A 13182-nucleotide genomic window follows, 5' to 3' on the forward strand; every position below is an offset into this window, starting at 1 on the left:
TTCTGCACATTGAGGAAGACTTCTCAGGTTTCCCATCATTCCTCAGGGAAGGATACAATGATGTCTTATACCTGGTACATCCCTCACAATTGCCAAAGTAGTTCTAAGTATCACCACTTTTTTGACAGTTTGAAAAGGTATTTTCCTAAGGAAGGACTAGTGGCTAATAGCATTAAATACTGGAGGGGATGAGGACAGGAAGAACTGTGAACATGTGCATGTCCTTTCTTTGGACCTAATTTTCTTTTTTAACTTAAGAACAAAAATAGTAGAGACAATCTTGTGAGCAGAAAGAGAAGTGGCTCGCTACATATAAAATATTCGCAACAAGATTAATAGCTGATTCTCAGAAACCATGGAGGCCAGAAGGCAGGAAGCCAACATATTCAAAGTGCTACCTGAAAAAGACTGTCAACCCAAAATTCTATATCTAGTCAAACTATCCTTCAAAAATAAAGGAGAAATTAAATTATTTCCACATAAACAAAAGCTTGAGGGTTTGTCACTAGCAGATCTGCTCTACAAAAAATGCCAAAGGGTGTTCTAAGGCTGGTATGAAAGGAAATTAGAGAGCAACCTAAATCCATATTAAAGAAATAAAGAGCACGGGGTCATGTAACCACATAGGTAAATATAAATGACAGTTTAATGTTTTTCACTGATAAATCTTTTTTTCTCTTTAAATTTCCTGATTTAAATTATAGCTGCTAAAGCAAAAATGGTAAGGCTCTGTTATAAGGCTTTAAATATAGAAAGAAGTCATTTGTTTGACAACAATAGAACAAAGGATGGTGAAAAGAATGAAGCAGTATGGAAGCTAACCTTCTGTAGACCACTGAAATTCAGTTGTTTTTTAATCAAGATATAATTGACTTATTATATTAGTGTCAGGTATACACCATAATGACTTGATATTTGTGCATACTATGAAATGATCACCACACTAAGTTTAGTTAATGTCCATCCCCTCACCTAGTGACAAAATTTTTTCTTATGATGACAATTTTTAAGATCTACTCTCTTAGCAACATTCATACATATGCAATGCATATTGTTAGCTATGGCCACCATGTGGTACATGACAGCCCCAAGACTTATCTATTTCACAACTGGAAGTTTGTACATTTTCACCCCTTTCTCCCATGTTACCTGCCTTCCAACCTTGCCTCTTGTAATCACCTCTGTCCTCTGTATCTGTGAATATGGGTTTTTTTTTCTCTTTAGATTCCATATATAAATGAGACCATATGGTATCTGTCTTTTTCTGTCTGATTTATTTCACATAGCATAATGTCCTCAAAAGCCATGTATGTTCTTACAAATGGCAGGACTTCCTTTGTTAATGGACAAATAATATTTCCTTGTATATATTTACATACTCCACACCTTTCTAATCCATTCATCCACTGATAGAACTCTTAGGTTCCTTTTGTAAATAATGTTGCAATGAACATGGGGATACATATATGGGTTGGGTTTTTTTTCTAGGTTGATTTTTCATTTTCTTTGAATAAATACCCAAAAGTGGAGCTGCTGGGTCATATGGTATTTCTATTTTTAATTTTTTGAGGAACCTCCATACTGTTTCCCATAGTGGCTGCACCAGTTTGCATTCCTACCAACAATACATTAGTGTTCCCTTCTTGTTACATCTTTGTCAACACTTGCTATTTCTCATCTTTTTGATAATGGCCATTCTAACAAGTATGAGGTGATATCTCATTGTGGTTCTGATTTGCATTCCCCTGATAATTCAACATCTAGTGATGCTGAATACCTTTTAATGTGCCTGTTGACAACCAGCATGTCTTCTTTAGAAAAATGTCTACTTAGAAAATTTGCCCATTTTTGAAATAAAGTTATTTGGGTTTTTTGTTTATACTATTGAGTTATATGAGTCTTTGTATATTGTGGAAATTAATACCTTATCAGGTATATGATTTGCAAATATTTTCTCCTATTAGGTAGGTTGCCTTTTCATTTTGTAGATAATTACTATATTTACTATATAATAATTACTTACTGTATAGTAATTACTAATTTACTATATAGTCCCACTTGTTTATTTTTGCTTTGGGGATCAAATCCAAAAAAAAAAAATTGGCACAACTAATGTGAGGACCTTACCCCCTATGTTTTCTTCTAGGAAGTTTGCATCAATATAAACTAGATTGCTATACATTGAAATGTTAATTGTAATCTCCATGGCAGTCACTGAGAAAATAACTAAAAATATATATAGTAAAAGAAACAAGAGAATTAAAATGGTAGAGTAGAAGGTATCTTTTTAACACAAGAAGGCAATAACAAGGAACAGAATGTCAAAAATTTCATAGTATTGTATCTCTGACAAGAGACTTGATGAGGAACAAATAAAGAACTCTCATAATTCAACTCACTTCCCTTGGTCCACGTGGCCTATAAATAAAATCTGGGCTCTTAAGTATTTGAAGAAGTGGTTCCCCAACTCCAGTGCACCAAAGAACAGGGCTGCCAGATTGAGCAAGTAAAACATGGAACATCCAGTCAAATTTAAATCCCACATAAACAATGAGTAATTTCTTAGTGTAAGTAAGCCCATGCAATGTTTGGGACAAATTTAACTGAGTGTCCTATATTTTATATTTTAACTGAGTGGCAACCTTACCTAAGAATCAACCTTTCCTAAGAATTTGAGGCTTCTTAAATGCAGATTCCCAGTCCTAGCTTTAGAGATCAGGATTGAGCAGCCCTGGGCTGGGACTCAGGAATCTGCTTAACCCTGGAGACTCTGACATGGGTGTCCAGGCCACATTTTGAGAAACTAATTAAATTCTCCCAAAGTCATAAGACACTTCACAATAGCTTCTAGCCATATTCCTTAGAGCCATTCGTATTCCAAACTTACATAAAACATGGAACTGCAGGTTTTGCAAAAATCGACGCCTTGAAATAAAGTGTCAAATAAATAAAAGGGCAAAGGAAAATGAGATAATAAACAACAGCTATAGCAAAACTCTTGAAGGAATTCAACCAAGTTCCCTTTGTGAATTTCCTGCCATATTCTTGGGAAACGTGATCAACCCAGGCAGGCTCTGGCAAGATCTCATGCAACAGGATCTACAGATCATTGTGCATGTTCCCGCATTTATTCTCCTCCCCATTTACTCGCCTCAGGTGGCCCAGGTTTGGTGACTTTGGTCTAAATCAGGCTCTGAATGCAACTCTAAATGCATTCCTTCCAATATATTATAGGAAGCTGGAAACCACCACAACCATTGTGAAAACCACCAGAGAAAGGGGGAAATCACTTCCATTGCAAGCCTTCAGCATAATGAAGACCAGAGTTCGCTGGATGAAGACTGGATTGCAGGCCTACTCTACCTGGTGAAATTAATTTAAATGCTGCTCTCATTCATAAAGCTTTTCCCAAAGTAGACTGGTGTGGCGGTTAGAACAGTATGTCTTCTAATGACTCTAGATTCCTCCCACCGAGCACTAACCCTCTGTCAGAGAGGGCACCTTCCCACTCCAACCACAACTGCAATTCAAGAAAAAACCCAACCCACTTTCCGTCCACAGCCTCGACAATCTTGACCTCAATCTCTTGCTCGTACAGGGTGCGTAACATCCGGTCCCGCCTGTCCTTTCTGCGCTTGAGGTTGATCATGAAAATCTAACACAGGGAGGAAAAAGGAAAAGAAACACAGATTATTCAAGTCTTCCTTTAGGCTGTTTGAAAAGGTAAGTAAATGTAAGGACCAAAGTTAGTTAGAAGAAAGAGTGGGAAAAAAAAAAAAAGGAAAACCGTGGTGAAGATCTGTTTATATTTCATATCAAGTCAAATTATATTAATCCAAACAGAATGACTTTCAAAACTGAACCATCTGCAGTGACTTCACCCTCTCTTTGTTTCTCTGATGCTTGTTGGTGGACAGGTTTGCCCTGTTCTTGAGATAGGAAAGTTCACAAAGTTACTCTTGAGGAGGCCAAGCGTGAATTAAACCCCAAACAGAAGACTCAGAGGTAGGAGGCAGTCGGGCACGTGGTTAGACTTATTAGCAGCCCCAAGTCTACATCCTGACTGTTATTTACTAAGTATTTTCCTTGGCCCAGTTCCCATGCCTCAGTTTCCTCATCTGTGAAACTGGGATGATTCTGGTCCTATCTCATGGGTTCTCAATATTAGCTATTCTTAGATCTCATATCCATTGTAATAAATTTCAAGTCATTTGAAAAATGAGAAAAATCTAGTCTTAATACATTCCTTGCATTTCCAAAGGTTTCAAACAGAATTATCAAGATCTTAATGTTAGGAGATTCTTTGCCAGAATTATTCAACTTCCCTAGAGACAAGGGGATTTTTGGAAAGAAGTAAAGAGAAGGGGCTCTACTCTTAAAGGCAGCCTTTTGAGGGAATAGAGAAATGGAAAGGCGTCATCTCCACATCATACTCGTCCATGAAGTCTCCAAAAATATGCCTCCAGATTCCTTTCCCATGAGGGCTGGGTTCATCTGTAGCCCCTCATCTTAGCCCCTATGTTCCTGATGGCTGCCTGAAATACATACCTATCATGTATGTATGTATGCAGGGAATTATGGTTAGCGAGATGGTCCTGACTAGTCTCAGATTTAAGGAGCCATGGAAATACCTCAAGACTCATGAATGCTATTACAGGTAAATATGTGTATTCCCAAGGTCCTTTTGCTAAAAACAATGACAAACTCACTCTGAACATTAAACTAGACCTCTAAAAGTAGGAGATTTCAGCTGCCGGCAAGAAATATTGATGACACGTAGTCTGTAGCATAGAAAAGGATATCCTACAGGAATGGCATTGGTTTCATCCTGACTTAACGACCCAGATCACTTTGAGGAAGACATTGGATGCTTCATGGTCCAGTTCCCTTGTTTGTAAAAGGGAGAGTTGAACCACCTCACCTCACAAGAACAACACAGATTAAAATGCCTATGCTATGTGGTTTAGACAAAGCTTGCTTTATGTCAAGCCCAGAACAAAGAAGAAACTAGGTCTTGTAACCAGCCTGGGTACTGGGGATGAAGGTTTGATTCACTTATTCTGAGTATAACCATCAATATGTTCTATGTTTTACTGGATCAAATTTTACTACACTAAAATTTCAGCACATCCTTCCAAAATATTCTCACTTCCATCCATTTATATAGCTCTGGGCCAAGAAACTGATGGGAGAACAAGATGTCCTCTTTAAAGAAATTATCCTCTGATTTAGGGCAAAGTGAATTCGGGGCATCATGATTTCATTACTTCTCTGATGACCTAACTGAGTTGATTTCATTACTTCTCTTGATTACTTAACTGAGTATTTATTTTTAACATAATTTCTGTGGAGACTCTACTTGCCTTGTAACTTGGGACCTCATAACTTAATGGTTGTGTTCTTTTACATTTCATGTTCTTCCTGTTTAGGATCACAGTGTGATGGGCCATGTTTCATCCCACAATTTTAAAAGATATGGAAAGGAAGGGGCATTTCCTCCGTGTGTGCATGGAGCTGCCCAAGGTCATTCCAGGAGAACAAAAACAAACCCGAACAAAAAAATGAACAGAAATACAACAAAAAGTCCCCTCAAACCAGAGCCCTCTAGTCTGGGAAGACTTTAGTAAATAATAATTCAGTCCCAGCTTTTGCCAGGATAAGCGCAGTAAAAATTGTAGCCATGAAGGAGAAACACAGACTGCTTGCTCATACTTCGTGGATAGCAAACAGAGAAAGAACCACAGAGCCAAATGCAGCCCAGACACCACCACCAAGGTCATGTAGTACTCGGAGAATGAAAAGCCCATGAAAATCCCCCTTTTCCACCATGTTATCTCTGTTCTTACACCCGCAGCACCTCCTAGAGTTGGCATTTTCCAAAGACTTCCAGCGGGGACCCAATCCTTACAGCCCCGTCCAAATGGAAGACCAGACCTAGAAGATCCCGGTTTTGTCCCATTTGATTTCCCTTGGCTTGCACCTCTGAGGAATGTGTTTATTTAATTAATTAATTTATTTTTAGAGGAATGTGTCTAAATAGAAAAATGAATCTATGTAGAGACACTTGGGTCCTTTCACCTGGAGAACGGAGGGCTGACGAGGGTTGCCGGGAAGGACAGCTCTAGTGAGACGTGGAAGCTGGTCCAGTGCGTGATGGCGGCCAAACCTCTCTGCAGTCCCAATTGTTTTAAAAAATTGTTTGCACTTTATTCTAATTCCTCTCTCCCACATTAAAATCATCTCTTCTCATTCTACCCTCCATGGAAACAGCATCATAGCTGCTAACTCTTTCTATTTAATATTCAGGAAATATTCTTTCCCATTCCTGAAGCCCAGATTCACGACAATTTTATACAAGAATTACCAGTGTTCCTCCCAGCAGCTTTTAGATGGCTGTACCTGGGGACATGTGTGATCCAGCAAAGAGCGATAAACAAGGCTTTTTCTTTGACTGGAGCGATGGTGTGAGTGCACAGCACAAAACCTGGCCTATAACCATACCCAGAATCCATGGAAAAATTCTATCTCAATTTGTGGATTCCTGAGGCACTGTCCTACCCTCTAGATCACCAAAGGCTTGAATACTGATCTGCAGCTACATGACTGAAGGGACCCACAAAGGATTCAGTGACTTGGGAATCACACTTTGGGTACTCCCAAGTAGCTGTAGTGTGTGTTACCAAGAGAGGTATCTCTTTATACTCCTGCTTCCTTCTTCATGCAATCAAAACTGTACAATAAATATGGCCCTTGGGGTTTAGGGGTGTTATGAAGTTCTTACCCACTAAAAGGAGGAATTTCACAACAAATTTCTTTTTTTCTCTTTTTCCTTTCCCTCTCAGTCCTGCCTTCAACCTTTTCCCATGGAAGAACAGCACAGAGAAAACAAAACACAGACTGTGCCAGAATGGTTTCTATGCACTCAGAATAAAGCTAAGGTCCTCGAATACTTAAAACATTATCCTCTTTACCCTTGATTCTTGATAGAAAGGTTCACAAAATATAGCGGTATCTGCTCCTAGAAAATATAAAATTTGCTCTTGATTAAATAGTAACTTCTTTCCAACCCAATGACTAATTCATTTTCACCATGATGCTCCTTTTTTAAAAAAGTTTTTTTTGTTTGAGTATCGCTGACACACAATATTACATTAGTTTCAGGTGCATGTGATTCTCTTTTTTCATCTTTTATCTTTATTTATTTATTTATTTATTTTAAGTAGGCTCCGCACCCAGCATGAGGCTTGAACTCATGACTTCTTGAGTCCAGGAGTTGCATACTACACTGACTGACCTGGCCAGGCACCCCCAAATGCTCCTTTTTTAAGATGAGCAAGCTGAGACACGTCACAAACTGAGAGGTTTTCCCAAGACCTTGGTGCCTTTTCAGCCACCAAGCCAGTTTCGCTGGCTCTCAGATGTAGGATCTGGCTTGTCCTCCAATACAAACATGTAAGCATGCCACATACATGCACATACGTGCACATGCACACACAGACACCTTTCCTACCTCATCGAATCCCATCTTGTCTGGATATTTAGGGACAACTGAAACAAACTGTGAGGGTTCCATTGGAGGACCGTCAACTGGAAGACACAAGAAACAAACAGAGGGCTTTGTTAGTGAAAGGCTCAGGGAAGAGGATTCCATCCACACACCTGGTGTCTGGGAACACAGTCTGGATGTCCAGGCTGGGGATAACTGCCCGGCAGTTCTCCAGGACTGAGTGGCTACATAAGAACCCTGATGGCCAGGGTTTCCAGAATGCTTGTTCATATGCAGACTGCAATATTCACTCCATTTCCCTTAAGACTTATTTTCAGAGGAGATGACAGTCAGTCTAGGGTAATGGTTAAGAGTGAAGGCTCTGGAGTCAGATGGTCTGGGTCCAAACTTTGCTCTGTGAAGATCTGGAAGAGTTAAGTGACTTCTCCAAGCTTGTCTCCTCATGTGTAAAATCAGGATGATAAAAGTATATCTCTCGTATGGATTATGGTAAGCGCTGCGAAGTGTATAAACCTGGCTATTCATAGACCTGTACCCTTAGGGCTAATAATATATATTTTAATAAAAAATTTTTTAAAAAAGTATATCTCTTAGGGTGTTGTGAAATTTAAGTGAGACCTGCACACAAAGCACTCACCACAGTAAAATGGACACTGGAAAAACTCAGTAACTTTTCAGCTGTTACTTAATGTGGCTCATAATGAAAGACCTCAAAAGTAGGCCAGACTTCTTCTAAATAATGCTTTCTCTGTATATTTTCAAGGGGACTAGTCTAGGACTATTTTTATCCCATTCAGGCAGGTTTAGCTACAGGTATGCAAAAAGTCCTTTATTTTAACAGAAACTTGCCTTTGAGGGCCAGCCCACATCCCAAAACTTGGTACAGGGCTAACAGGTAAATTTCCAGGTAGGGGGACACTGCATCTTAAGTAATACAAGATTCACTTATTTCATACTCCAAAAAAAGTTTTCTTTACAAACTATACATTTGAAAGTTCGGAGGCCATGTTGAGTGGGGAGTCTGGAAAGGTTTTGAGGATTTTGGGAATTGCAAATCCAAAGTACTCCTTTGGTTTTCCTTAAAGGGGTAATACAAAGAACACCCAGTGAGAGCTGGTCACTGCCGATGGTGGCCATCACTACTGTTCAGTAGTCGCCATCTCCTCCACTCCAGACAGAGAGAAGAATCACTTCCTCACACTTGAAGTTGGTCATAGGCTCATGAATCTCTACTTCTCAGCTCTCCAAGCCCTCCTTCCACCCTGCTGCAGACCACCACAATGGTCACAGTAGCAGATGCTGATAAAGGAGAAGCCACACACATTTGAAGCAGCCTAGAATCATGTGCCAGCATCTGGAGGACAGGTGCCCAGAAGGACGTGAGGACCACTGCGGACTTTGCATTGCAAGAAATAGGCCATTGCTGTAGGAAGCCAATGAGATTTTTGTCACTATTTGATACCCCATCGTAACTTCTTCATCCTTCTGACTGAGATACTGTCCAAAGAGTATTATTTATTTAATATATCCTTCCCTGGGGTATTAAAGAGAAACCACGATGTCCATTTTCCCTTATGATCGAATGATGTGAAGTTCTAGAAGGTAGTGAGACGGGTTTCCTCAGTCCAACACAAGAACTGATCTTATTCCTTCAAGCTTGACCCCTATGGTCACATTTTTGTGAATACACAGTGCCTGTGTTTCTGTTTCCATTAGAAGCTCAGAATATTTTGTTCCTTTCTGCTCCACCCCACTCCTCATTAACTTTTTTTAAATCAACAAATATTGTTGGAGGAGCCACCATGGACAGAGTTAGGAACTCTGAGAGAAAGGAACTTAGCATACAAACTCCTTCTTGTTCATAATGTTGTTGGAGGAGCCTCCTGGCTCTCCCTCCTTGAGTCTTGCAGTTGGGAGGGGGTTACATTTTGAGTTCCCCTTTTCATGCTGTTGGTCTCTGTTTGGCACTCACATGGCCTGCGTGGCTTTAACAATTCATCCAAAGAGACTGCTTTTAGCCACTTTGCTTCCATCAAACATGGGCAGTCATTGCAATCACAGGACAAGTGTCCCCCACAAGCCACAAGTGGTTGGCTTCTGAAAGCCACCATTGAGCAAAAATATGAGAAATATGTCTGGATTTTGTCCCCAAAGACTGAGCAAAGCCACGGGGAAAGACAGGGAATGATAAAGTTAGAACTAAGAAATTAGCTGTGCAAGAAGAAGGGATGTGTCTTTGCCTCATCAGAGATGAAGGTAAGGTATATCCCAGCTTTGGTTTGGGGTCATTTCTGACTCCATCATTCATAATTTGAATCCCTCTCTAGACATAGCCCCTCACTGTGCCATACCAACTGAGACAATATGCTTCATTGGCTCCTGGATAGTTTCAAGACCTAGGAATAATAATCACAGTCATTATGATAGAGATCTTTTTATCTACTGAACTCTGGGCTACACTCTTGACGTATATAGTCACAGTTATTTAATTTTCACAAGTCCCTATTTTTACAGATAAGGAAATAAAGGCTTCAACAACTTGCCCAAGGTCACTGATAGAGCTGGTATTTGAACCTAAGTCTGCCTCCTAAACCCTTTACCCCCAATCGGCTTGCTCCCGAAGCTGGTCCTTCATAGTCACTGGCATCAAGCTGTGTTGGCAAGTGGGCTGAATTCACAGCTCAGTTAGCCAAGTCTTTCTCCTGGGTGACCATTTTTTCTGTAGTCTACACTGGACACACACCATCCAGCAGCATACAATGCACCAGCCCAGTCATGCCCCCCCCATCAAAATACTTGAGAGATCATGTTTGTACCAAATCCTAACTAAATCATAATCATTTAATCATAAACCTAAAGTTGTCCTGAACTTCTTTGATTGCTGTAGTCAACCAGCCTAGCTCAGATTCTCACTTACCATGATTGGGCTATTTTTTTAAATTTAATTAATTAATTTACTTCTTTTAGAGAGGGAGAGAGCATGAGCTGCTGGGGATGGACAGAGGGAGAGGGAGAGAGAATCTTACGTAGGCTCTGCATTCAGCATGGAGCCCAACGCTAGGCTGGATCTCACGACCTTGAGATCATGACCTGAGCCAAAATCAAGAGTCAGACACTTAACCGACTGAGCCACCCAAGCGTCCCCATGCTTGGGCTATTTTAATATTTTCAAACTCTCATGCACTTAGTCTTGCCTCGTCTTAACTCATTATGCACACTATTGTCAAAATAGTCTTCTTCAAGCACGATGCTGTTCTCAACAACAACGGTCACACTCAACACTTTGCAATTTGTTAAGTGCTTTCATATTCATGACATCATTTATCCTCGTTTATCTTTTGGTTGCTTTTATAGATGAAGAAATTGAGACCCACCCAGATGAGGACTTGCCCAAGGTCAAATAGGGAGTAACTGGTGCCAAGATCCAATAGTGAGTAATTGGTAAGATCACTGGACCGTCCAACTTCATGTCCAATAATCTTAATAATCTTTACATGATATTCTGTGGCTTCAGAATGTTGTTACTGAGAAGGGGCACCTGAGATCTCCCATCAGCTCATGCTCTGACTCACAAGACCAATCCCCACATGCCTCATATAACCCTTTGACTTCTTTCACCTTTATAAGAAGTAGCCTCCAATTTTCTGTGCAGGAAGCACATTCCCAAATTTTCTATATGGCTCCTAACATACAAAGTGAGTGAGTATGGGTGGAGCAATGGACAAAGTGCTTCCTGCGAGCCTTAGCGGGTGCTACACCCCAGCTCCCAGCCCACCCCAGCTCCTCACTCTGCTCTCTGAAACTCCAGTCTGTAGTTCATCAACTCTTTGACGTTTCAGTCCCTTACTTTCTCTGAATGTCTCTTCACCTTTTTATTTTAACTAAAACTTGATTTCCTTTGGAGAACACTGCTTCCCTTTCACCCATCAGAGTAGAAGCTGATTTTTCTTATCTCCCCCAATTCCCCTCCCAAATTGTTTCCCTTTCATCCCTCAAAACTCCCAGTTTCTTGAAGTGTGTATTAGCCCCCTCTGCCCCCTGGTCATCCCTCTTCAGCCACTGATGATGACAGCCTTGGGCTCACAGTCTTGCTGTCCTTACCATCATTCTCTCTTTTTTTAAGATTTTATTTATTTATTTGACAGACAGAGATCACAAGTAGGCAGAGAGGCAGGCAGAGAGAGAGGAGGAAGCAGGCTTTCTGTGGAGCAGAGGGCCCGATGTGGGGCTCGATCCCAGGACCCGGGACCTGAGCCGAGGGCAGAGGCTTTAACCCACTGAGCCATCCAGGTGCCCCCTGTCCCTACCATCATTTTTTAAAAACTTCAGCAACCGTGTGGTGATCCACCGGACGACCGGGATTCTAGTTCCTGCACCAACAATCATTCTTTCAGTGACCCACTACCATGTTCCCATCACCTCTTCATGTCCTCAGGTCCATCGGTGTCCAACCTAGATTTCTTGGGCTGGCACTCTAACCCTCAACGCCTTTAGAAAGACTCTTGATTTGCTTCCCTGGATCTTGCTTGGTAAAATCCCAGGCCTGCTTGAACTTGATTATCCACTGACTCAATCCCAAGAACACTGCAAGAAAAATTCACACAGTTGTGTTGACTGAATCACTTTAAAATTACAACCACAGATGTCACACTGGCACTCGACGCTGCCAAATGATGCAACTATGCTTCCATAGTAAATTTACTTTCCCACCCTCCGAGTGATCTGTTTTATGCCTTGTCTTCTCTCCCGACACCTCCAGCATCTCTCTTGAGCTGATGACCTATATGCCTCATAAAGAAAGTACTCAAAGTAGACCTACCTCTTCCTTCCACCTCAAGCCCACAAACCCAGCTGCATCTGGACCTACACATTCTGCCTTCCCATCTGCTAGTGTGCAAGAAGCATCTCTGTTCCCACCTTGGACAACGTCTCCAATTCCATCCTAGATTACAACACCTCTTGTTTTCTCAAGGACTTCAGCCTTACAACTGCCTCCTTCCCTTCTACATCACCCAGTTCTCCTTATATATTGGATCCTTCTTGTTCATATATGAATATGCTAAAAATCTATCTTAAAAAGAACACAACACAAAACAACCTCTCCTTTAATCTCTCATTCCCTTTCAGCCACCATCCTATTTCTCTGTCCCCATCTCAACAAGATTCCACCTTCTCATCTCCCCATTGTCCTTCCTTTGACTTACTCCAGTGGGTCTGTGTCCCCATCATTGCACTGTAGTGGCTTTTATCAAGGCCATCACAGATCTTTATCTTGACAGAACCAATGTTAAATTCCCTATCCTCATTCTATTGGCCTTCTCGACTGCATCTGGCTCCTTCCTGAGACATTTCTCAATCGTTCCTTCCAGCTTTTTGGCTGTTTGTCTCCCCCAGGGATCTGTCCTATTCCCTCCCCTCTTCCCTTTCTATGATCTTTTACTAAACAAGTTCGCACTGTTCCATGACTTCAAATGTCCTTTTAATGCTAATGACTTTCAAATGTCTGTCTTGAGCTGGAGTATCTTCCCTGAACTCCACAATCATATCCAAGTATCTCCTAACTTTTTCACTGAGATGTTTTAAAAATATCATAAGTTTACATGACCAAAACTTCCCTCCCCACATCTTTTCCCATTTCACTAAAGGGTATGCCAGGACAAAATCCTGGTTGTCAT

The 13182-nt window shown here is 40.9% G+C and overlaps 1 protein-coding gene across 1 annotated transcript in view; it reads right to left on the reverse strand.

The window, feature by feature from the left end:
• COLGALT2 (collagen beta(1-O)galactosyltransferase 2) overlaps positions 1–13182 on the reverse strand; it is a 102625-nt gene that overhangs the window by 9829 nt on the left and 79614 nt on the right. Inside the window, exons 7-8 of the mRNA XM_044267280.1 lie at positions 7511–7587; positions 3549–3655 (exon numbers count right to left, since the gene is read on the reverse strand). Of these exons, the coding sequence (XP_044123215.1) occupies positions 3549–3655; positions 7511–7587 (184 nt within the window). The remainder of the gene's footprint in view (positions 1–3548; positions 3656–7510; positions 7588–13182) is intronic.

This window comes from Neovison vison, chromosome 10 (assembly GCF_020171115.1).
Source record: "Neovison vison isolate M4711 chromosome 10, ASM_NN_V1, whole genome shotgun sequence".
Taxonomy (NCBI): Eukaryota; Metazoa; Chordata; class Mammalia; order Carnivora; family Mustelidae; genus Neogale; species Neogale vison.